The 26,984-nt window shown below is 39.1% G+C and overlaps 1 protein-coding gene across 1 annotated transcript in view; it reads left to right on the top strand.

The window, feature by feature from the left end:
• Window positions 1-8,849, top strand: part of SLC39A8 (solute carrier family 39 member 8) — an 80,243-nt gene extending 71,394 nt beyond the window's left edge. Inside the window, exons 6-8 of the mRNA XM_045998497.1 lie at window positions 3,661-3,868; window positions 4,063-4,247; window positions 6,908-8,849. Of these exons, the coding sequence (XP_045854453.1) occupies window positions 3,661-3,868; window positions 4,063-4,247; window positions 6,908-7,057 (543 nt within the window). The 3' untranslated portion in view covers window positions 7,058-8,849. The remainder of the gene's footprint in view (window positions 1-3,660; window positions 3,869-4,062; window positions 4,248-6,907) is intronic.
• The last annotated feature ends 18,135 nt before the right edge of the window (window positions 8,850-26,984 follow it).

The following is a 26,984-nucleotide window of genomic DNA, read 5'->3' on the forward strand; positions in this document are numbered from 1 at the left end:
CCACCTCTTTTCAGTCTTCCTCCTCTTTGCTTAAAGATAAGAATTCTGCAATAAGTCTACTGGATTTCTTAATTTTGAATTCTTTGTACTTTGTTTTTCTTTTCCTTTTTGCTTCTTCCCCTCTATGCTTACATTGGGATTATAGTCTCGCCTCTACTCTTATAACTTTGGTCCATGATATTCTTCCCATCCTTCCCATTCTGAGTAGTCTGCACTTTCCTTTGACTTTTATTTCCATTAATAACTAAGGTGAGAGATGTTAAGAGTCTTGCTGATGATTACGTGGTAATTCCTGTCAGAGCCAAGGTAGAATTTGGTCTTCCTGGGTTTCAGATTTAAGGTCTTTTTACTAGGCTAAATTGCCTCATCATGGCTGAGGTTAGAAAGAGCCTTAAAAAAAAAAAAAGAAGAAGAAAAAGAAACGGCTTCAATTGTACTATATGTCACAGAAGTAAGCAAGCAAACAATGACAACAACAGTAAATAAAATAAAAGACAGAATACTCACTAACTTAACTAGAGGGACTTAAATTTTGTGTTTTCTTTGCTCAGTGACTTAGTGTCAGGTGAATTAAAAACAAGCTCTTTGTGAATGCTTGCCTACTTATGTTTGTTCCAAAAGTATTAAAAATATATGGCTGTTAACCTACCCAAAAGTGTCATTTGACACAGAAGCCTATAAAGCATAAGAAATACAGCCAATAATATCTGTACTTAGAGGTAAGAGAATCATGCCTGATATATTAACTTAATTTCTTTTTCAAAATTAAAGGAGTTTGTATAATACAGACTCTGTATATAACATCAGGTAGTCAAGATTTGGTCTTTGAATCTTTTCCCTAAATCCTCACAAGTAAATAAAAACATTATAAATATTCGACTAGGTAACCCAAGTTGGAAGATGAAAGCAACTGGTCTTATTAAGTGTCTTTGGCAGTAAGATTTTGCAAAGCTAAAGTCTCTTCCTCTATTGCTTTTCTCATGACCACTTTTGTTCCTTCTTTGGCAGTTAATGCTTCCTGCTCTGGGGTATTTCTTACCCAAGTCACCCATATGACTTGTACTAAATCATGATTGTTTATTATGTTGTCCATTTACAACATAGCAATTGTTCAATTAATTAAACTGGGGTGGCTCTAATGCCTTGGCAGCCTATGTAAACAAACCAAAATCTAAGCTCTAAATGTCTCAAGGTTATGACATTGAAACCTAAAGACAATTGGTCACAGAAAGCCAACTGGGCTTTAAGTTATAGCCCATCAATAATTTTCTTGCCTTGCTTCTGCCTTTTCTCTGTGAAAGCCTCTTCCTGAACTCCGGTCGATGGAGTGCTCCTATCCATATCCGGTTTGACACTGCCCAATTTGAATTATTTTTCAAATACACTCTTAAAGTTTTAAATTTACCTCAGTTTATCTTTTAACACTATAAAGTAAAAAGACCACATTTGAAGACTAGATGGAATTCTTTTTATTTACCTTTAAAATGAAAGGAGATTGAACACTTACTCCAACATTACTTCAAGTGTTTAGAAGAGTTTTTTGAGAGAAGGGGGCATTCTCCCTGTGAATTGCCTTCAGAGCCCATTTCGAACAATAAGTGTCCACCCACCACCATAAGTCTGGAGTAGTAAAACAGTTACTAAAAATAGTTGACTGACTTCTTTTGCATCCCTCGGTAAGTTCACCAACGTTTCTGTGTTTCAGTTTCTTCAACTCTAAAGTGATGATAATAGTAGACCTTAATTCACAGAATAGTTCTAAAGGAGTGGAATATCTCAAGGACTTAGAGCAGTGCCAGGAATATGATAAATACTCTTTGCCTTTGCTGTGTCTCTTCTGACAACTATTATGGCCCCTGCTATTACTACAACCACGGCCCCTACAAATAACAATCCTTCCTCCTTCCATGTTAATTTAAGAATTTAGTGGCTCCAAATGGCTTTTGGTTGTGTCTACACATGAAAACTTTCCCCAAAGATGAAGCTTTGCCACTAAAGACACAGTGAAAAGATGTATGGCAAGATCTAGTCCATTCTGAAAGAGGAGTTGCCGAAGTGTTTTGAGCAATGAGCGACATTGGGATAAATCTCAAACCTCCACCATGATGGCTTGGAAGGCTGCCCTTCTCATCTAGGTGGTATTGAACATTTTTTAAATGGTCAGTCATATCCTTTACATCTTCTCTCCAATATAAATACACTTCTTGAAGATAGAAGTTGTATTTTCCACTTCTGTGCACTCCCCATAGCATCCAGCACCCTGTTTTATAGATTGCAGATGCTCAGTAAATATGTTGATTAGTTGCTGAGGTAGAGTTGAGGGGAGGAGAAATTAGTAATAAAATGTTCTCCGGTTAATTGCAAATTGCTTCCGTACTTAAAAATTAAAAATAAATTTGCATTTGATTATCTTTTCTATGATTTCTGGAAAACGCTTTCGGTTGGCATTTGGTATTTGATTTTATGTGATTTTGTAAATTTTATGGAAATCTAAATTCTTACAAAGGGTTTGTTTTAGGATTTTGTTTTTATTGTTGCTCCAAAATGGAAAGACGTGTTAGTGCAAAGGTAAGCCTGTTCCAATCACATTTCATGAAATGTGTTAAGAGAATCACTGAAATTTAGAGCTGATAAGGAACACGTTGTTACAGCTTAATCACTCCATATACTACTTTGGAACACAGTAGAGACTTAATAAGTCATTGAGAAATAAGTGAATCATTTAGTACATTATCTTCATTTCACAACTGAAGAAACTGAGGCCCAGATTACCTGCTCAGATAACATAGGAGGGATTACAGTGAATGTTCTTTGATGTCATTGTGCTCTAAATATGGGTTTCACATGAACATTGTAACATGCAAAAGTCTTCAAGTTTAGTTTTTGAAAATTTACCTTTATTTTAAAGTATGCAGATGAATCGGGGCGCCTGGGTGGCTCAGTGGGTTAAAGCCTCTGCCTTCAGCTCAGGTCATGATCTCAGGGTCCTGGGATCGAGCCCCGCATTGGGCTCTCTGCTCCGCAGGGAGCCTGCTTCCTCCTCTCTCTCTGCCTGCCTCTCTGCCTGCTTGTGATTTCTCTCTGTCAAATAAATAAAATATTTAAAAAAAAAGGATGCAGATGAATCTAATTCTTAGGTTAGTATCTGTTACATTTTAGGAAGGCAATAGTAAGAATTGTTCGTACAAATCAAAAGGATTTTTTTAAGGGGAAACCAGAGTAAAAAGTCTTTTAAGTTGCTTGTTCAAGGGCTGTCAACCTGTTCATTTCCTTTCTCCCTACTATAAGTTTTTGTTGTGATAAATGATTAGGATTCCTAACCACCATGAAAGACTCTCTGTTGGGACCGTTTGTCTTTCTTAATATATAACATACCTCTTACTTCTGTGTATCTCTGAGACTTTCAAGAAATGTTGGTTATTGGGGTGCCTGAGGAGCTCAGTGTGGGGAGTTGGGAGTGGGACTCTTGATTTCCGCTCAGGTGTTGATTTCATGGTAGTAAGATCAAATCCCCATGTCAGGCTCAGGCTTGGAGACTGCTTGGGATTCTTGCTCTCTGCCCCTCCCCTCCAGCTCCTGCGAATGCACTCTTTCTCAGTTTCTCTCTCTCAGAAAAAATGTGTTGGTTATTTTGTTGATTGATTTTTTGTTATTTTACAGGATGGCAAAACGGAGTCAAGTTCTTGTACCTGTTTGAAGGGACCCAAACTGTCAAAAATAGGGACCATTGCCTGGATGATAACACTCAGTGATGCCCTCCACAATTTCATTGATGGCCTGGCGATTGGGGCTTCCTGCACCGTGTCTCTTCTTCAGGGACTCAGTACTTCTATAGCGATTCTGTGTGAAGAGTTTCCTCATGAGTTAGGTAAGAGGCTCTGTTCATACTGTGAAAGTCAGTCACTTCTTGGTTTTGGTGGAATGAGACATTTTGGGTGACACACTCTTAAAAATCCCACTGATGCATCAAAATGGAGGAGCCCTGGTTGGACATTGACGCTTATCTTTTCTCATCCAAAAAATAGCCAAAACTATTCCCTTGGTATTTTCTTCTTTTCCTAGGGGACTTTGTGATCCTACTCAGTGCAGGAATGAGCACTCGGCAAGCCTTGTTATTCAATTTCCTTTCGGCGTGTTCCTGCTATGTCGGGCTAGCTTTTGGCATTTTGGTGGGCAACAATTTTGCTCCAAATATTATATTTGCCCTTGCTGGAGGCATGTTCCTCTATATTTCTCTGGCGGATATGGTAAGAAATTTTTAAAATTTTATTTTAACTTAAAATTTTTAACTTAATTTCTAACTTAATTTTTAATTAAGTTAAGTTAATTAATTTAACTTAATTTTAACTTAAAATTATTTTAACTTAAAATTTAGAATTAAACATCTGGGTTATGAGTCAACTCATAAGGGTAACCTGCTTTCCACAGTGTGGAAATTCTGTTGTAATTTGAAACATTCTTGGTTCAACAGACTTGTATTAGCAGTAATTTGAAAGTGATTCTCACTGATCTTTTGATCTAGGATCCTTTTGGTAGAGAAAGACATGATTTGCTTCTGTTAAAGTAAAGAGATTTTCCCAGGTTTTTTTGCCTTGTGGGAGGTAAACCCTGTATTCTGTTATAGTATGTCCCCATGGGTCCTCTCCCCCCTCTTTTGTGAGGATGTTACATTTAGAAGGGAATAACTTGTTAGAGAAAATAGCATTTTGTTATTTCAAAGTTCTAAACAGTGGGAGCCTTTTGGGTTGAGCTAAAGTTGGTAAATTGAAATTGGACAACATCAACTTGGGTCAGTATATATTTGTATCTGTTTATGTTGTTGCTCTGTCTATGTCTTTATTTATGTCTGTGTGTGTGTAAGTGAGAGAATATCAATAGTCCTGTGCCCTGTGCATTTTCAAATGAATCATGGACAGCTTTCTAGAAAATGAAAATGTGCTCCATATATGCAAATCAAGGAACATTTCCTTTGCATTTGGAACTGAATGTGTATTACATACATAATTTAGTAATTTAGCTTCCTTCATCTGCATTCTTAGCTCTAAATGGTAACTGTCTAGCTCTGTTCCTTGCTCTTTGCAGGCCCTTATCAGAGCAAGCATTTCATCTTGGGGAACTGTCACTGCATTTATATTTTTCTTCACAGAATTAATGTCTCATATTGTATCTGTGCTAGGGCATCACTTATTTCTCTATTATAAGAATGGAATCTATTAGAAGTGTTCAGTCTAAGGAAATAATGCTAATAAATGATGCTGTATGCCCTTATAGCAGTTTTGCTTTTTTTTGGAGTAGTTTCACAACTGTCACTTTATCCTGGTAACAGCTTCTTCAATCAGCCACATGGATTGGTGGGATTCTGGAGACCTCTTTGGTTCTTTGGTTCTTTTGTATATATAGCACATCGTTTTGGAATATGTTTTAGAAAGCTGACATTTACAGATCTTACGGAACCTTTTCTGTAGAGTTTATTCACTGAGTGAGGGTAGATTTTAAGTACAGAACTTGGAGTTTTAATTGCCTTCATTGTAAGGAGATTGTTATAGCCTTCAATCCTAAAATAGCACATGATTTATTTAAAAGCCATAAGATTTTGTGAGGGCTAGAGCAAGCAGAAGGCAACAAATTGAAGAGAACAGAAATTAAATGCATAGTGATTTCTATAAATTAACTTAATCAGCTACTATTAATTGCTATTATGTTCCTGGCCTGGAATTTATTTTATTTTATTTTATTATGTTATGTTAATCACCATACAGTACATCATTAATTTTTGATGGAGTGTTCCACGATTCATTGTTTGCGTATAACACACAGTGCTCCTTGCAATCCGTGCCTTCCTTAATACTCGTCACTGGGCCAATCTATCCCCCCAACGCCTTCCCCTCTAAAACCCTGTTTCTCGGAGTCCGCAGTCTCTCATGGTTCGTCTCCCCCTCTGATTTCCTCCCCTTCATTTTCCCTTCCTTCTCCTAATGTCCTCCATGTTATTCCTTATGCTCCACAATAAGTGAAACCATATGATAATTGACTCTCTCTGCCTGACTTATTTCACTCAACATAATCTCCTCCAGTTCCATCCATGTCAATGCAAAAGTTGGGATTCATCCTTTCTGATGACTGAGTAATAGTTCATTGTGTATATGGACCACATCTTCTTTATCCATTCGTCTGTTGAAGGGCGTCTCGGCTGTATCCACAGTTTCAGGCCTGGAATTTGTAAGGCACTGGGGACACTGGAGTAAGCAAAGGAGGCACAGTCCCTGCATCTGTGGGGCATTCTGTTTGTAAAGAGAGGAAACTAGAAATTCAGTGAACAAAATCCCACTCCATGACTAAATAATTACAAGTAAAAAAAATCTGTGAGCTAAGAGGAAATGCAATATATGTGGTGAGAGATGATGTTAGGGGAATCTAATGTAAGGTAGGAGGGCGTAAGGGAAGCCTTGCTAGAAAGTACGATTTAAGCTGAAACCTCAAGGGTGTAGCTCATTGAAAAATTGGAAGGGAAAGCGTTCAGACAGCAGTTTGGGTAGGTGTGAAGATTTTGACACTGGAAAGAGGATGGATGCATGTGAGGTCCTGAACGAACGGTGTGGATGGAGCATAGAGAGTTGGGGGGAGAGAGACGCACACAGACAGACAAAGAAAGAGAGACAGAGAGGAGGCGTAAGATGAGGTAAATCCCATCCCACTGATTCACTCACTTGGGAAACACTATTTCCATACTTTTATTCCTGTTGGTGTCTGATATGGCTACATATCCCTTTAATGCTCTCTATACTGAACATACACATATCTGAAGTAAATGCCAACTGCTTCCCCCAAAGAAATCTCTAGGCGACTATTTTGTTTTACCACCAGATGGCAACAGTTATCTAACAATGTTTCTCTCTCTCTCTCTCAGTTTCCAGAGATGAACGATATGCTGAGAGAAAAGATAACTGGAAGAAAAACCGATTTTACTTACTTCATGATTCAGAATGCTGGAATGTTAACTGGATTCACAGCCATTCTGCTCATTACTTTGTATGCAGGAGAAATCGAATTGGAGTAATGGGAAATGAAAGATGGTGTTATTAACGAAGGCATTTAATAAATAAAAACATCCCAAAGGGATTTTTAAGCTGATCCTATTTAGTTAAAAGATAATTTTGTTTTCAACTGTAGGTCAAGAAAACTGATTATTGGTTTCAGATCTGTTAAATAGGCCGTTATTTGTTGTGAGAATTGCTTCAAAGTGTTTTTGGTTCCCTTCGGAAAGGCTGGTATACGAGATCTTTGGTCAATAATCACTTCTTCATGTTTCATGCATTCTACAATCATTTAGACACCCAGACCCAGAGGAAAATACAAGCTGGGTTGTATAAGCCCTTAAACCTCCATGGCGGGCTCAAAAGCTCAGGCGGTTTCAGAGTGGTTTTCTTTCAGTTAATTTGTTCCAGTGCTTTTCATTCAAATGTAGAAGAGGATTGGCCTGTATACAACACAGATAGAAGTGATTCCAAGGCCTCATATACCGGTCAGGAACTTGGAGGATTGTTTTAAGAACCATTCTAGGGGCTCCTGGGTGACTCAGTTGGTTGAGCATCTGCCTTCTGCCCAGGTTATGATGCCAGGGTCCTGGGATCGAGCTCCTCATCAGGCTCCCCTCCTCAGTGAGGAGCCTGTTTCTCCCTCTGCCTGCTGCTCCTCCTACTTGTGCTCTGTCAAACAAATAAATAAAATCTTAAAAAAAATAAATTAAAAAAATTTTCTAAAAAAAAAGTGAATTATGTTACCAGTAAAGTTTTGTGAGCCCTACTAAGTTCAGACTTTATCTCATACTTTATCTCTTAGTGAAAGCTCTCCCAGATCCCACACAAATCCAGACTTGCTATATTTAATGACTCAGGCTCTGATCGCACCACAGCACAAGACAGAAAGTGTGCAGCTGGGGCTCCTCAGCTTCAGGATACCATGTGTTTGTGTTGTGAAGGGAGAGACTATGTTGGCTTGTAGGAAGAAACTGAATGTAATTCTAAGCAATTTATTTTTAAAAACACAATTATTTAGCAGAGGATATTTTAAATAAATGCAAAATAACAGATAGACTGTGGAATGTCAAGGACTGATTAACTAGAAAACACATCCCTTATGGACGACTGAGAGTGATCCGAAAAAACTTCTGGGTTCAGTCTACGTTTTTGCTGCATGGCATACCTTGAAAACAACTTCCACACACCATGGTTATTTTTGTACCTCTTTCAGGTGGTAGGGCCTATTTGCTCTTTTAGCTGCTCTAGAAAGCTGGTCCGCAGTTGAGTATCCTAACCCCAATTCACACTCCCATGTCACTTCAGGAGAGATGATTGACAGTGAGGCAAGTGATGGATAAAAGCCAACAATGATCTCAGGAATCACATTTTCCCACAGACTGTGAGGTGGTGTCACAGAGCAATAACGCTGATTAGATCAACATTTAACGTGTCTGTTAATGTTGATTTCACTTTATGACGACAAGTTAAAAAAACTTAAAAAAATTATTGTTTGACCAAGTAGTAAACACCTTTGAAGCTGTGCATTGTGTCCTTCGTTATTCATTTTAATATGTATCCTTTTGAGTAACTCCCATGTATCTGGCATTATGGGGAGAGAGAGAAATAGGAAGTTGGTGATATGTTTATTGCAAAGATATTCAGCAAATAAATACTGTAAAGATTAATCAGTAAACGTAGAGTCAATTTTTATCCTTTAATCTGTTTACATTCAGTCTTAAGAGGTAACCTTTACCTTTTTAAAGCACAGATTGTTTGTCTGGGTTAAGAAGCTATGTACAACATGATATTAAAACAAGACAGTTTAACGAACTCTCATTTGGTGTAGATCATTGTGCATGTGGGCAATCCAGTGCTTTATATGATTCTCTCCACCTGTTGATCTTTTGACCATTTTCTTCAACTATGAAGGAGAACAAAAGGCAATAGGGCATAAAAGCCCCAAAAGAAAATTGCTACTTACTGGAGGTTATGGTTGTAGGTAGAAGGTAGGATATGGAAAACCATGATTGCACTTAAATTACCCTAGATAACAATTAAAAAAACAGTTAGTGTATCTTATACCGAGGCATTCATGATACCAGTTGAAGATTCTGTAATTTGCAAACTTTAAAGATGCTACTATGACACACCAACAATGATTTCAATGCGTAATTGGGGGGGGTTATGTCCTTCTATTTTTGCATTACCGAACTTAAAAAAAAATGCCTACTACTATCTGGCATTTTTTTGAGTACTGACTCAGACCCTGCTTTGCCCATCCAGACTACCCCAGACTGGGGGGTTTATAAATAACAGAAATTTACTTCTCACAGTTCTAGAGGCCAGAAGTCCAAGATCAAGGCAATGGCAGATCTGGTGTCTGGTTCGGGGATAGCATCCTTCTTGCTGCGGCGTCCTGCAGGGGAAGGATAAGGGAGCTCTCTGGAGCCTCTTTGAAGAGCACTAATCCCAGTCATGTGGGCTCCACCTTAAGGACTTTCGCATCTCTCAGAATCCCCTCTCCTAATATCATCATCTATGGGGGGTTAGGATTTCAACACATAAATATTTGGTGGATGTAGCTGACCCTATTAACCATGCTGACGTGGAGAAACCACCCACCCAAAGAACCTGCAGCTCACAGCAGGTTATTCTCAGGCCCCCAGGTCTGCAGACGAGGTTCCCCTGATGCACCCTGGGCTCTGCTGTGTGGCCCACTTCCAGCTGGGGGTCATCTAAGTCGGACCAGTGTGGTAGGAAGTGCTGCAGTCACGTGGCAGAGGGCACAGGCGTGCAGTTCTAGTAGCAGAGAAGAGTGAAGTTCTAATGGCTTCATTTTACCTTAAGTAGTCTCCAGATACTATTTTTCCTAGCAGAAAATAGCTCATATCAATAATAATTCACCCACAGCTTCCAGAATTAACTTTCTTGTTTTAAGTCTAATATTTATCCTTGTTCCTTTTAGAAGAATGTTATTTCCTTTCCTTTACCTGTATGTCAGTATGCGTAAATGCGTGGATGCAACACAGCTTTACCCTACTTCAGGATAATTTCTTCTTCAGTTGGTGAGTCTAACCCTGCCACGTTCATTTCTATGGCAGTTACCTAAAATGGCCAACGCGGAAGTCCAGGCGTTCGACTGGCATTTTGTAATGATCTTGAGATGCTTAGGAAACCCTGCCATGTCAACAAGGCATTCGTTCAGCAGAGCTCAAATTTTTAAAAAATGAATTAATTGAGAAGAACCAAAATAGGACTAGGAACTTATCAGATACTTAGCGTAGGTGTCTTCCCAGAGCTAATGATGGATTGCCTGTGCCAGGGGATGGACTGCCAGTCTGCTCTTATGCTCTGATTACCATTGACTTCCTTGGCGGCTCACTGTGGTTTTTTATTGGTGGGCTACCATGATTTCCAGACACTCTCTCTCTGTTTCTTTAAGGTCCATCAGAGGACAAGAGGTTCTTAACCTTGCAGTAAATAAATTCCCTCACCCAGATGTTGTTACAGCTGCATTCTCACTGACACTTTGCCTTCTCACAGCTGTGGGTTGCAATAGCTGAGCGAAATTGCATTTCCCTTAGCAGCCTTTCTGTGCTGACTGTGCACACGGCACTCCCTGGTGGCCATTGAACTTCCTGTATTGGAGGCTCCCAACTTCCGTATGTCTCATAAGCAGGGGCTTTACTAGGAAGACTTCAGGTAGGCCAAGACAGCAGGAGGAACTAAAAACTCTGAAGACCTGTTCCATTAATTCTGAAAAGGGTGTTTCCCCCCTCTTTTAACATTTCCAAAGGACATGCTGCAATCACTGGCAACCAGGTGGCGTTGTTGAGATAGTTACAGTTGAGTGAAAATGAAAGTCATCTGTTGGGATCCCGTAAGGCCAAGGAAATGCCAGTATCACTGTGTTTAGGCTTTGATGGTATATAACAGGCACCTAAACATGTCAGGTTTACTTTCTTTCCTGTGAAAGAATGTGGAAGAAGCCGTGTGGGGCTGGCATGGCAGTGCCTGGTCACTGGGGATCCAATCTGTCGTCTGGTGGCTTCTGACTTGAAGATGACTTCATGTTCTAAGACATTTGCTAGAGAAATCCAGTCTTAAAGTCTAATTCCACATAGCAGAAGGGAGGAACAGGTAGAAAACAAAAAAATCACACCAAAATCTTCGTCCCCCATAAAGGAACTTTCTCAGAAAGAACATACAACAATTTCTACTTATATTCACTGGTCAGAATGAGTCATATGGCCACACCAACTTGCAGGAGAAGCTGGGAAATGTTGCTTCTAGCTGGATATACTACCACCAATAAAATCAGGGTTCTATTACTAAGAAGAAGCAAAGGATGGATATTGGGTAGACTAGTAGCCTTCTCAGGTGCAGACAGTTTTGTTGTCTGGTTCACTAGGGGAACATAGTATTCTAGATGATTTTGACACAGCCAGTTCAGGGAACTGCTTCTTTTAGGGATTCTTATGATTTCTTTCAGATTAATTCCTTATCACCTTGACCATTTTAATTATACTGGCCCACCTGATCAGTGTTACCTCCAAACAGAATTGTTCATACACATTGCTACTTCCCTTTGTAGTTCCTCTGTCTCAGTCTGTTGTGAGTACTACTTCCTTATCTTGAAGACATCCCATGTTTTTTTACAGGCTGGTCTAAATTCTAAGGAAACTGAAATAAAACTTTCCATATGGACTTTGATCTTTCTGTTTAAAACTCTTCTGATCACCAGGCATATGTCAAGAATTACGAAACTAAGTACAATTAGCAGATCTTGGCAAAAATAACATTTAAAAATCATTTATCCCTCCACCCTCCTCTACCTGGATCATCACAGCTATTTAGCATAAGCAAAGTTGGGACAAAAATGTTATTTGTTACTAGGTTTTGTAGGTACTTAGATGGGGCATTGGAGACATCAACTCTTAAGGTCATTTAGCTTGCATATGCACAGCAAGAATGCTGAAGAACGGTGCTAATGGTAGGGATTGCATGCGTTAAACTTCACATTATGGTTTAATTACTACTGTAGGGATTATGCATGTTATCCCCACAACTGTATGGACCAATCTGTGGTAAAGCCCCAGTAAGTGGATAATTTATGACCATGTTTGTGGTCACCAAAGGAATGTCTAATCAGGGGTATGGGAAAGAAAAATAAAGATGTAAACATATGAATTACACGCAAAGTCTCTTAGGAAGAATTCAAGTCAAAAAAGTTTCTTTCCCTTAAAAAGCTGAAGAAGTATATAGAACCCATCTAGTTCTGTATTTGGGGGGCAGGATCCACCAGTGGGCCCTGCAGAATCCTTGGTAGGAGTTTGCACAGTCAGGATGGACAGGGCGAACTGGTATCTGACTTCCCTCAGGAAACAGAGATGCTGAGAGTTTGCTGGCAAGTGACTTTAGAGGTCAAGTGGGAGAGACGCTGCTGCTTTCAGCTAGACCTTCAGTCCTAGAGTTTTTTGGACAAAGGATACATGAATATTCCCTTGGCCTGGTGTGAGCCACGCAGTGGGTAAGAGATCTACCTGGTCTGGAACAATTTTAAGTCATGTGTGAGAGGGATACCATCCTGAGGACAGGGAAGGTAAAACTTCCAGGAAACCAAGGACTTCGTCAGGTGGGACAAGCTGAGAACTAGAATACATCGTTGGGGAGGAGCCCCTCTGAAAAATCCTAAAAGTGCGAGTAAAAGAAGGAGTTAGCCTTGGGAAAGGGGGGAAAGCAAAGGGGAAAAAAACACAAATGGCTGAAGTTTTGCCTTCTCCATGTGGGAAAAGAGTCATCCCCCGAGTGACCGTAGAGATGAAAGCAGAGGCAGAAAAGAAAATTAAAAAGAAAATTAAGAATGAAAACACTGAAGGGAACCCTCCAGAAGACAATATCGAACTAGAAGGTCTGAAACAAAGGTTGGAGAAAAAACAGAAAAGGGAACCAGGTACCAAGACAAAGAAGCAAACTACATTGCCATTTAAACCAGTCAAGAAGGGAAAGAAGAGAAACCCCTGGTCTGATTCAGAATCAGATATGAGCAGTAACGAAAGTAACTTTGATGTCCCTCCACGAGAGATAGAGCCACGGAGAGCAGCAACAAAAACCAAATTCACAGTGGATTTGGATTCAGATGACGATTTCTCGGATTTTGATGAAAAAACTCAAGATGAAGATTTTGTCCCATCATCAGATGTTAGTCCACTTAAGACCAAATCTTCCCCAAAACATGCTACCAAAGAACTGAAGCCACAGAAAAGTGCCACACCAGTAATGGACGTTGATGCTGATGATGCCAAGGACAGTGTACCACTTCCTCCAGGTTCTCCTGCTGCTGATTTCTCAACTGAAACTGAAATCATAAACCCTGTTCCTAGAAAGAAGGTGGTGGTGAAGAAGACAGCAGCAAAAAGTCAGTCTTCCACCTCCACTACCGGTACCAAGAAAGGGGCTGCACCAAAAAGAACTAAAAAGGATCCAGACTTGAATTCTGATGTACCTCAAAAGCCTGATCCCCCCAAAACCAAAACTCGCCGCAAAAGGAAACCATCCACTTCTGATGATTCCAACTCTAATTTTGAGAAAATGATTTCTAAAACAGTCACAAACAAGAAATCCAAGGCGGAGAGTGAGGACTTCCATCTAGACTTAGACTCAGCTGTGGCTCCTCGGGCCAAATCGGGACGGGCAAAGAAACCTATAAAGTACCTTGAAGAATCAGATGAAGATGATCTGTTCTAAAATGTGATTATTTTAAGTAATGATCTTATTGAGCCCAAGACTGGTTTTAGAGTTACCTGAGTCCCTTAATCTCTTCTCTGAATTTTGTTTGGGGAAGGTAGTTTTAATCCAGCACCATCAAAGTGAAGTGTGTCCAGCCCAGGTGTCTATTAACTGTTTTATAATACTGTCTAAGTAGTGATCACCTCATGGGCATTGTTTTCTTCTCTGCTTTGTCTATGTTTGGAGTGTCTTCTCTTTTGTCTTTAGAATCTGCTTTTAAATTCTTCTGAGTTCTGGAGATAGTTGTGTGGTCACTTCAGCATAATATAGTTTATTGACCACTGATTAAGCTAAAATTGTTATAAATGTCTACTCTGCCTCCTTTCCTACTTTCAGTAAATATGAGATAGAGCATGATTAATTCTGTTTGACCTTAGTTTTATAGGTAATTTTCCATCAGATAGAACTTACTTGTTCTAGTACAAATAATCCCCACTCAGCCTTTTATGTGCTGAATTTTTGCTCAGGCAATGAGAAATTGCTCATATTCTTCATATCCTTTTGAATACTAGCAGAGGCTGAAGAATAACAGCCTGGCTGTGTCCATATAACCTCAACACAGTCAATAGGGTGAAGAAAATTAGTGTTGTGACCATCTCAGTTCTTGACTTGTCCCCTAGGGCTGTCTCCAACTTTGAATCTCCCAAAGAGCAAATTTCTAGGGACCATTGGATTGCAAAAAAGTGGGGGGCAACATTCACTCAAAGATCTTATATCATTGCCATCCATACTCAGCAGTGAGCGGTTATATCCATTTTGAGAAATCTCCATAATTATCAATTTACAAACTTTTTAAAACATTTCTGCATTTTTACGTGTGTGTGACTTGAGTAGTGTTATCAGTGTTTTTGTAAATATTTACTATGTTTTTCTTTCACTTAATTCTAATAATTTTTTACTTTAATAAAATGTTCTAAACATAAAAAAAAAAAGAAGAAGGAGTTAGCCTTAAGTACCTATAAGTCCAGATCACATGAAGACACACTTTGCACCCTTCAACTGAGAACTTTCTATGTGTCTTTTTCTCTCTGCCATCCAAGCACTTACCCTGGAGGGACCAGAAGCCATAGTTAACAAACACAGGGAGTAAGAGAGAGAAAAGACAAGGATTTCTTCCCAAGTGTCTTGTCTTTGAATAAAGATGGGATTACTGATTAGTATACTGGACTGCCCACTTTCCATAATTGACCTGAAACCATATGATTGTAGGACTTGATGTCCCCCCAAGTCCTGTGTCAGAACAGTCATTTTGCTAGCCCCAATTTCACCCAAGGGTAGAAGGAATGCCCAGGCCCCAGGGCTCAGCCAGGTGGGGAATAAAATCAAGGGTGTTTTTGGTTCATCCTGTGAGAACTGTTTGTCAATATACTGATAACATACACACTCTAAAAATTAGTCCTCACAGCAACCCTGGGAAAGAGTTCTATTTGTAATTGTAGGCCAGGCTGGAGCTGAGAGTTGGCAGAGGGTCGTGTTGTATGGTTGGGTGTACTGTTGTTGGGGTGTGGGTGCACGGTCACAGTAGAGCATGACTGAAGTCTTCCTCCCTCCACCTCCCCCACTGCTGACCTCATGTAGCAGCTGTCAACAGCAGGTGCACCCCTCTCCCCTGCAGTAACTCCCAGGAACTTTTCTGGAGAAAGCTCAGCACGGTGCCCACGCATGAAAGAGTGTGTAAAGAAATTTAATAGGAGAGGTGTGTAAAGAAATTCTGTCCCTCAGAGCAGAGCGTGTACTGAGGAGTGAATCTGGAGCCGAGGGTTCATATATTGGTAAGTGGCGCAAGGAGTATGACCAAAATGCCATTACTCTATGATGATGGAACTTTGTGCATCTTCTATGTTGGGAACATAAACTTCTTAATTGTGCAGAAAGGAGATCCACTCTCCACATTTCTGTATCCTGCTGTTTGTCCTAGACGACTGACCTGTATGGCCATCAAAGCCTTAGTCCATGAGGAACTCCAGTAGGATTAGAGGAAGAGAGGAGCATGAGGATAGAGTATCAATGTCCTTGACTATCTTCCCACTGGGTTCCCTTGGGTTGTTTGTGTTGCGTAATAGAGGGGCAGCTCCTCTCTAGAAAGCCTTCTCCAGAGCAGAGCTTCTTACGTTATCCAAATTTCAGTTTGTCACTGGTTGGTACTCTATAAATAGAATGCAAAGGAATTGCCAGAAAAACGAAGTAAAATTTAAAATAAGGCCACAAATTATCCATGCCATTTTTATTATTAGCTACATGAGATAGTTGCTATTGAGATTTGTAAATGCTTACTCTCAGTTTCTGTACTTACCTCATCTAACAGCCACTCGGCCAACACTGGTCTGTGGATTTCTCTCCTTTGCTTCCGGCAAGCGCTCTCCCAGCCCCCTTGGCCTAGGGGTGGTTAACAACAGGGACAGGGTCGCTGGAAGCCCCTGGTTCACAGAGCAGGCTGTGGGGTCCCTAACTCCCACTTGTGTATTTGCAGTGAAACCCTTTGTAAATAAATGAAGTCCCCCCTTACTTAGGTTCAGTGGGCTATTTGTTTCTTGTTGTGGTTAGGAATGATCAGCAGTAAATGTCTTAGCTTGGAAGAGGCTATGGCTCTGTGAATTAGGGAGAGGGAGTAAGACACTGAAGTGGGTAAAATTGGAGTAGAGTTTGTATAATTTGAAAGCAAACTGAAAATTCGTAGGGGGCTAAAGAAGATTAGAAGACATGCATTAAGTGTTTTTAGGTTAACAGGGCAGGATTGGCTTTGATTAATTTGTTGGACTATTCAAACAGAGAATCTCTGGGATGTTTTGAGAGATTAGCAATGGAGTGGACTTATCACACTTCTGGCAGATAAATATCTTTTGAATAGATGAAAAAATCCCACCACCTGTGTGGCAATGCTTCTTAAATGGAAGCATCACTTCTTTTTAAATAAAGACTGATTTCTGGGTCGGGAAGAGTGAGTACGTTTCTGTAAATACCAAATAAGCAGTTTGTGCCTTATGAGAATCTTTCCCATGCAGATGTATTCTGTTCTTTCATTTAAAATGCACTGTGAATTATTAGGAGGACTATTGGACTGAGAAAACCAGACACTCCAGCATATAATCAGAGAACAGAGAGGCTCCTCCAATTTGCGGCAGGCACCTATAAATAGGTAATGGGATTCATTATATTTGTTAGCCTTAAGGTTGTTATTCTTGTGATTAAGTGAGGGATTGTCAATGCACTCGGAAACGTTGGTTTTTAGAAATCTTAGAAACTGGTGAGAAGGTACTTCCTCTGCATCCTTTCTCCACCTTTGCTCTTTGCCTTTCAATTAAAAAAAAAAAAAAAGGAACCTCAGAATTTTGTGTTGCTTGCTTTCTAGATGCACGTGAGATGAATCCACTGCACTGTGGTAGCGATCTCTTGCTGTTTTAAGGTGAAAGAAGTTTAAGATGTCTAGAATAGTGAACATTCGGGGTAATATTGTGTTAGGCAGGGGCTCATTTGCCCTAATGGTATTAAAGTCACTGCCGACACAGTTGGAGTGCTGGACTTCTGTTGACCTTGATTTCAGCTCTTGTTCTTGTCACAGCTTCAGTCTTTCTCTTGGGAATCACTGCTGCCGTCCCCAGGGGTCTAGAGGACCTGTTAACCACTGCACCTACCCCACCCATGCAACACGAGCTGGATAGGCCACCCAGATGGGGCCAGGCATAAGCTCTCCATACAACTTCCCACCATGGCGAAAGCTTTTTTGGATGTGACTCCAGGACTGCTGGTGGTCACGTTCCTGGCATGAAGAGAAAAATGGGACTGAGACCCAGAGAGAAGTAGAAGACATAGCTGGGGATCGGGGTGGAAAGAAACTCATTCAGTCCTCAGTGTTTCATGCCTCTGACAGCCTTGGTCTATCTCTATTTTTCAGCCTGTCCTTCAGTTTTGTGAAGGACTTATTCTAATGTCTCCATATGTCTTTTTTCATTTGCTTTAGGTAATTTGGTTTGAGTTCCTCTTACTTGCAATAAAAACTTTCAAGGGAATACAGCAGTTAATACCAAGATATTTATTTCAAGCATAATTTCTAGATTTTCTAGCTCTTGAATCCAGAACACGCTGAGTACATTTTGGACCCTCCATTGTTAAGGTACGGGGTGGACTTCCTATTTGGGGCAGCGTATGACAAAGTCTTCAGTATGTTCCACTGGAGTGAACCGAAGTCTAAACGTGCAGATAATATCAACTTATTTTTGTTTCACTTTGGAATCCAGAAACACGGTAGGTATTTTAATTTTTGTGCTTAGCTCTGTTAGTGTAGCAAAAGTGAGGAGCTTTCCTTGGTAGTGACTGAAACCCTTTGGGACTATGGGGGCCTCTGTCTATAATCTAAATAAGCTGAGGTTCAGAACAGACAATGTTGCTGAAATCATATTCTATGTATAGAATTGTGATTTTTAATAGCAGGAGCAGCACAGCAGAGGGAGTAACTTATGCGCCTTGACAAGCCATGCAAAATCAGACTTTTTAGGTAACTCCAAGGAAGATGTTTTATGTAGGATATGAATCTAGGCCATACTTCATACACCATGTGTTCACAGAAAAATGCAGTTTCTTAGCAACCATCACCTGGTTGTCAAGTTATCACTTGATTTTTAGAGACACTTGCCTTTTTTAGGCACATGCCTCGCTAATACTTAAATCTAATATCCAGGTTAGTATTGGAACGATTACATTTCACTTTCTTCCAAGTGCTACTTTAAAAATTAACCATTCCAACTTTACCTCTTTTTTTTTTTTTTAAGTAAATTACTGCAGGAAATGAGAAAAAAAATCTGAACGTGTTCTCTCATGAACGAATGAATTCATTCATTTGTTCAATAAAGCATATATTTGATGTCTACTGAAGCTAGGCCCAGAGGATACAAGATGAATCGGAACCCATGTCAGGAGGATCGTGGGGGTATAGTCTTGTAAAACAACCACTGATACCACACCATTCAAGGTATTTTGAGAGAAGACACGGGCCGTCAGATAGGTAGACACAGACAAATAATAATTAAGCACAAGTGGGGAATTCTCAGGCTGGAGTGAGAGTCAGATAAGCAATAATTGACAGAGGAGGTAACATTTGACAATATGACTTTGGCCTTCCTGAGTAATGTGTAATTCCTTTCTGAATAGATGCTCTCTAACAATATGTAGCTGGAACCAAGAACTTCACTTTGTTACTTAACTTGAGATGGAAGGCTTTTGTGATTAATTATATCGAGTGATACATTTGGTATCACCAGTATGATGCTTTTGGCATCATTACACTGGTGTCATTATACCATATATTATCTGGGATATCCATTGGAACCAAATGTATGTATACTTGGTATACTTGCACTGCAAAGTATAAATATGTTGGAGGTTAAGTTGTTCCAGGTAATATGATGGTATCCATTGATACCAAATGTATACCTTTTAACATCATTTACACTGTAGATTGTAAGTACGTTTGAGGTAAGGCACATCAGATATGATTACTATGGACACTACCACAAAAAAGGAAATGTAAACAATTAATATTAACTAAAAAAAGCAGTCTACCCAGCAGTATACACTATAATCCTAATTTTTGTTTATATATATGTATAGGTATAAATATATATTTTCTAATGCATCAGTAGGGGAATCTCTTTGGGATTATGAATGGCTTTAAGTTGGTTCTTTGTAAGATATTAAGATTTTTTTCCAACTTCCTTCCATAAACATGGATATATCAGTGTTTTAAAAGAAGAAATCTCAGTTGTTGGAATTTGAATCATTCAAAATTTGTCATTTTTAATACTTCCTTAATTTTCTTCAGTGAATATTCTAAAAAAAAAAACCTAATAAATGCAATCAGTAAAAATAGAGAATTGCTCACAACTTAGATGACTGGAAAATGTTAGTGTGCATACATATTACATGTGTAATATCTTATTATGCTCTTTCTCCTTGTCTATCAAGTTGAGACAGTAATTGCATTCTCTGGAGAATTTTGCTTCCAAATATCTGCATTTCCAACCTGTTCATCAGACATTGGTTAGGGGTAGGCATATGAAACAGTTCTGGGCACTGAGACAAGACAATATATGTCCTGAGAAATTTCTTAAAAGGAGTGAGGAAGAGATAGCCTCCATTTCCTTGGGACATTGTATCTTTTTTTTTTTTTTTTTAAGATTTTATTTATTTATTTGACAGAGATCACAAGTAGGCAGAGAGGCAGGCAGAGAGAGGAGGGAAGCAGGCTTCCCGCTGAGCAGAGAGCCCGACTCGGGGCTCGATTCCAGGACCCTGAGATCATGACCTGAGCTGAAGGCAGTGGCTTTAACCCACTGATCCACCCAGGCGCCCCGGGACATTGTATCTTGATGTGATGTCTGGAGCAACGGTTTTTCTAGTGTTATACATTGAACTGTGTCCTGCCCCCCCGCCCAAAAAAAAGATGTGTCAGAATCCTAACCCTCAGTACTTCAGAATATGATCTTATTTGCCAATAGAATAATTGTAGATGTAATTAGTTAAAATGAGGTCGTATCGGAGCAGAGTATGTTCCTAATCGGGTTATGCCTGGTGTTCTTCTGAAAAGGGTAAGTTTGGGTATAGATGTGCATGCAGGAGGAACGCCATGACAAACTGAAGGCAGAGATGGGAGTGATGCTGCGACAAGCTGAGGAATACCAGAGATCCTCAGCAAACTGCCAGAAGCTAGGAGAGGGGCACGGAGATGATTTTCCCTCGCATCCCTTAGAAGGAACTAACCTCACACCCAGCCTGATTTTGGACTTCTAGCCTCAAGAACTGTCAGACAATACATCTATGTTGTTTAAGCCATTCAGTCAGTGGTACTTGGTTATGGCAGCCTCAGCGAGCTCATCCCGGGACCCTGACAGGAAATAACCTGAGAGCCCAGGTGAGTGCTGAAGAGGCAAGGTAGAAAGTGGAAATGTGGGTCCAAGGTGACATCCTTAGCAGCTGGATTACCAAATCTCCTCCATGCAGACCCCCTTTCTTGGGACTTCTTGATATATGTAATGTCAGTTTTCCTAGTCTTGTGAACTCTTTTGAGTTGCTTTCAATTACTAGCAGTTAAAGAAAACTGGGTGGTGGGGTTATGGACATTGGGACTTTGGGGAGAGTATGTGATATGCTGAGTGCTGTGAAGTGTGTAAACCTGATGATTCACAGACCTGTACCTCTGGGGATAAAAATACATTATATGTTTATAAAAAAAATAAAAAATAAATAAAAATAAAGAAAACTAACTGATTCATTCCTCCCTAGTGTTCTCTTTTGCAATGCAAATTCTGATGTCACACACTGCCCTCTGGCCACCCTTTCCCACTCATCCCCCAGAAGTTTCTCTCTATGTCCAAACTTGAGTGGAATCATGTGGTATTTTTTGTCCTTCTGTGACTGGTTTATTTCACTTCACATAATGTCCTCCAGGTTCATTCATGTTGTCACATATTGCAGAATTTCCTTCATTTTTTAAGGCTGAATAACATTCCATTACATCTATGTAGCACATTTTCTTTATTTATTCACCCACCAATGGACATTTAGGTTGTTTCCAAGTCTTGGCTATTGTGAATAATGTTGGTATGTACATGCAAATGCTAATATCTCTTCAAGATCCTGATTCAATTCTTTTGAATAAATACCCAGGAATGGGACTACTGGATCGTACAGTAGCTCTATTTTTAATTTTTTGAAGAACCTCCATACTGTTTTCCGTAGTGACTGCAGCATTTTGCATTCCCACCAAGAGTGTACATAGATCATCATTTCTCTACCTCCTTGTCAACACATGTTTTGTTTATGCATGATTCCATCTACTTAAAGGCATTTATCTAGGGGTATCTAAAATGGTTATAATCATATAATTGAAGAATAGAACCATGACTGTCAGGTACAAGGTGAAGGGGGTAATAAAGAGTTGCTAACCAATGGAAAGTGAGTTTCAATTAAGCAAGAGGAATAAGTTGTTTGTTTATTTTTTTTAAAGACTTTTATTTATTTATTTATTTGAGAGAGAGAGGGAGAGAGCTAGTGGAGGGATGGGGAGGAACAGAGGGAGAAGGAGAGGGACAAGTGGACTCCTCACGGAGCACAGACCCTAGCGCAGGGCTCCATCCTGGAACCCTGAGATCATAACCTGAGCCAAAATCAAGAGTTGGATGCTTAACCAACTGAACCACCTAGTCACCCCAAGTGGGGTAAATTCTAGAGATCCGTGGTACAACATTGTGCCAATAGTTAACAATATTATATGACACTGCAAATGTTATTAAGAGGGTAGATCTCATTTTAGTATTCTTACAATAATTTAAATAAAAATCCAAGAGGAAAGAGGGGTAAATCTTTTTTTTTTCTCCCCTGAGATTACCCTGCTTCTGAAACACCTAGAAGGAAGGGTGGTATGCTGTTCTTCTAAATCAGTAAGAGTCAAGCTCAGTCATGACCCGTGCTCTGCCATTTAGATAGCAGCATTTAATGAGGAGAGACTAAACAGACCTGCCTGTTAGATCTTTCATCATTATGCATTTTTTGCTTCATGCTGTAGGGAGTGCCTAGTAGAAACAAAAGAAACAATTTCAGGCCTATGCTTTAGTTCCCTACTTCTTGGAGTTGGCTTTTGGGCCTGGGCTTTCTAGGACTGAGGAAAAGTAGCTATTTTCATACCCTGCTTTGGTGGAGAGAAGCTTGGAAAAGTTGTGTGGTTGGACATAATCTCCAAGAGGAAAGGAGAGAAGAAAGTGCCTAAGGTCACAAGGTCACAAGGCCTGGGAAATCAGAGAAGACTTTGAGGTGGGCCATTGCCCCTGAAAGTGGCCTGTTGGAACTCCTCTTTTTGTACAACCCAGTTAGGGGCCAATGCTAACCATACCTGCACAAGTACGGGGCTAGCATCCCCTCAGGATGGGTTCCTAGGACTTCATCTTTACATGGCATCCCCGTGTCTTTAAGCCGCTGAGCTAACTCACACCTCCACAGGGGAATGGGTCATGGGTTTTCACATAAGCTATTCAACCCAATTTCCCGGTAGCATTCCTTATAGCTGTCCTGCTTCCATTTGTGTTATGGATCACGGGCTTAAATGACCTCCTGACAAAACTTTGGAGTTCTTACCTGGGATGCTGTTACGGGCTTTCATCTTATTTACTCATCCACTAAGTAGATTTACTCAGGGGTTCATCTACTGAAGAAATGGTGGTAGATTGATATTCAAGGAAAGGTATTTTTGAAGGTAGTATTTTCCTGCTGAAGAGTAAACAGTGGGAAATATCTTCCTTGAATTCTTTGTTTATAAGAGCTGAAAGGAATGATTTGTGAAGTATTCACACAAAATTATGAAGGTAAAAAACTTTCTTAAAAGGGACTCAGAGGGTGCAAAGAAACTAGATCATCCTTCAACCTGGTTTTAAAATACAGAACTTGCTAGTGCTATTTCAAGATCAGTATAAAAATAGTATAATATTGAGCAGAGAACATTTTATTAAATATAACACTTTTTTTTTTAGTGCTGATCTGTTTTCAATCAATCAATCAATGGGTCTCTGTTATTTTAAGTGATAAGTTATATTACTTCTGTCATGTATCATTACACTACCACTAACTAAGTAGTAGTTAGTAGTACATCTGTTAAAAGTAATTTCTCTTTTGAAACTTCTTCTATGCATGTAATGTTAAAAATAAGTTTTGGGGATAACTGTAGAAACTTTTTTTGTATTAAAAATTTACTGTGGGGGTGCCTGGGTGGCCCAGTGGGTTAAGCCTCTGCCATCAGCTCAGGTCATGTTCTCAGTGTTCTGGGATGGAGCCCTGCATCAGGCTCTCTGCTCAGTGGGGAGCCTGCTTCCCCGTCTCTCTCTGCCTGCCTCTCTGCCTACTTGTGATCTCTCTCTCTGTCAAATAAATAAATAAAAATCTTTAAAAAAATGTAGAAATGTAGAAATGTAGAAATGTAGAAATAGCAGACTTACTGAAGAAGGAAGTGAAAGAGATCAGAAGGAGTGAAAGAGATCAGAACTTTTAATCCTACCTCTGATATGTATTTGCTATGTGAACATGGTCATTCCTCTGTGAACCTCAGTTTCCTTATCTGTAAAACAGGGATATTAATTTCTGCCTCCTAGGGTTAAATGGACCATGCATGAAATGTGGCTGGTGAGTGATGGATACCTAGCTCATTATTTTATAAGCTTTTTTTATTTTCTGAAAAGCACCTAGGGAGAGCGAATAGTTTCTGTTTCATAGTAACAAGGCCACCGAGCTGTTATCATTTATAAAAAAATTGTAATTGAGGGTATTTTTAAGGTTCCGCCCTCCTGCTAGATTTGCTTTCTTTGAAAGTGTATTTGGATAGCAGGAATATTACTAGTATTACTTTAAAAGAGCAATATGTAAATACTATTTTCACTTAAAATGTTGGTGATTTGTAATAGGTTCTTAAGATCGGTGGAATTTCTGCTTTGGTTCAGATGGATTCATCAAATGACTTAGTTGCCATTTTGACCCTACCTGACAGAGAACTTTACTTTGGTTTTAGTTCTTTGATTATTTCTATTACTTTGTAGTTTGTGGTGGTTTTCAGACACACGTTACTTAAAATGCTACAGATTTTTTCCTTTCCCTATATTGCCCCTGATGGAGGAAATATGATTCTGTTACAATAACATAAATAATAATAAAGTAATAAAGGATGTAGTTTTTCTTTATTATATTATTTCATTGTCATATTAACTCTACAAAGGACACAAGACAAAGAATATGTAAATGAAGAAACTAAACCCCAAAGAAATTGTGATTTATCTGAAATTATAAACAGGATCTAGAATTTAGCATTCATATCACCTTTGTAAACATTATTTTGACTGTATAAAGTATAGTTGATTTCTCAGCTTTTTTGGATCCTGGGAATTATTCGGATCTCTGATGAACATGACGGAGCTTCTCTCAATATGACAGTGGAAATAAACATAGACACACAGCGTCTCTAGTTCATGGCCCCACCCCGAAAGGTACAAACTTCCAGTTATGAATGAGTAAGTCACAGGGATATATAATGTACAGCATGGTCACCATAATTGGTGATACTGTATTATCTTTGAAAGTTGATACAAGAGTAGATCTTAAAAGTTCTCATCATAAGAAAAATACGTTTTAAAGGGAAATTTATTTATTTATTTAAATCTTTTGATAATTTGATTGATTATATTCTCATTATCTTGACTTATCTGACTCCAGATGAAGATAACTTTGATACAAACTGATTAGAGAAATTTTAATTCTGGTGCCTGAAGCTCTAACGAATTGATATACTATTTTGTTGTTGATTTTTAATAGCTTATACCCAGTAAAGAGCAGACAATTTTCTTTCTTGCTTATTTGAAAGAATTTTCCTGCCAAACTGCACCCAAAGATAGTAGAGCTGTGCGTGTCAGGTTGTATCTAAAGCAGCTTCAGGAAGGGGGAAGAGGCGATTATGTTAAACCTTCTGGAAATGCACAATCATCAAGAAAGTCACAGTTAATGGAAGAAAAACCTGGTCTCTCTGCTGTGTTTATTTTTTCATTCATTACATTGCCATCGAGTGAAGGAATGGCGTCAGTGTAGTTTACTCTCACAACCTAAATACATTGCTCAAAAAAAAAAAAAAAAAAAAAGAAAGTACGGCCTCCATTTTCTGTTCTTGGCTTATTTTTCGTTTTATTTTACCTTATCTTACCTTATTTTATTTTGTTTTAGGTAGGCTCCAACCCCAGCATGGAGCCCAACATGGGGCTTGATTTGAACTCACAACCCTGAGATCAAGACCTGAGCTGAGATCAAGAGTCTGATGCCTAACCAACGGAACCACCCGGGGTGCCCCTGCTTATTATTTTCCTTTTAAATTCTATTTTTCCTCTCCTCCTTCAGGAATAGTTACTGAACAGTTTTAAGTGCAAAGTAGTTTTATGATCAAGATTTGTTTCCTCCTGAAAGGAGAAAAAATTACCAGTACCAATTTGGATTTATTTGTAATGGTCATTAGCCATTTTCATCAATCAGAAATATAACCTTTTAAAAAACCAAGCAGTTAGGTTTGAAGGTAGGTTGACTGGGCTCTCTTGGGAAGTGTCAACTGTTGGTGGTTATTGAAAGAATATATGGAAAAGAAATCTCTGGCCTAAGGGAAGCCCCATTCCATGTTACCAAGTAGTTTTCAGACACTTTTTTTTTTTTTTAAACAGCGGGACTAATTATTTACATGAAATCTTATTTGGAACCTAGATATGAAAGAAGAGACAATAAAAATGTGAGAAACCTGACAACTCCAGGTTTGAGCATCACTGAGATGTGGAAGAAATGAATATCCTTGATAAATTTGTCACTCTCGTATATAAGGTGAAATATTTAAAAATATGGTTAAGCTTTCATATTTGTCACTGGGACTGTAGAAAAGGAGTGGCAGTTTTTTTCTGTAAACAAGCCAGAGAGTAAGTATTTTATGCTTAGTGTAACAGGGTGCAAAATTGAGAATATTATGTAGATAATTATACAACATGAAAGCAAACAAATTTCCATAGAATTTTTTGAAAAAATTCAAAATAGAATAATGATTATTGGGTACAAGTTTTCATAATGTAGGCTGGCTAATGAGAAGAACTGAATTTTTTCAAATAACATTTCACTTAATTAGAGTTCTATCATCAAATTGATTGCAAGTGTTCATCTATGAAAACATTACTTAGCTTGTGGATATGTAAAACTAGACAGCGGGTGAGATTTGGTCTGCGGGTTATAGTTTGTCGATTCCTTCTCTAGAATAAACTTCAACTGGAAAACAGCAAGTTAGAGATTTCAATTAGCCGTTACAGTGCTTCTATTTTATAGTGACAGCAATGAAACCCTTTCTCACTGCTATCATATTGGCAATGCTTTTTCTCTTTGCAGGTGAAATTCTAATACCCAGTATTGTGGATAGTTTCAGAAAAAGAGAGAATTTCACATATTCTTAGTGGGAGTCTTTTCTGGAAGAAAATTTGCCAAAAGGTGTCAAAAAACTTTAAAAGGGGGGAACATTCACTTTGTTTGACCTGGCGATTTCACTTCTAGGGATTTAACCCAGTGAGGATTATATTGAAATATTTATGTGCAAGGTTATGCTTCATGGCATTGCTTATCATAGTGAAAATTTGG

Source organism: Meles meles, chromosome 2, assembly GCF_922984935.1.
Source record: "Meles meles chromosome 2, mMelMel3.1 paternal haplotype, whole genome shotgun sequence".
Taxonomy (NCBI): Eukaryota; Metazoa; Chordata; class Mammalia; order Carnivora; family Mustelidae; genus Meles; species Meles meles.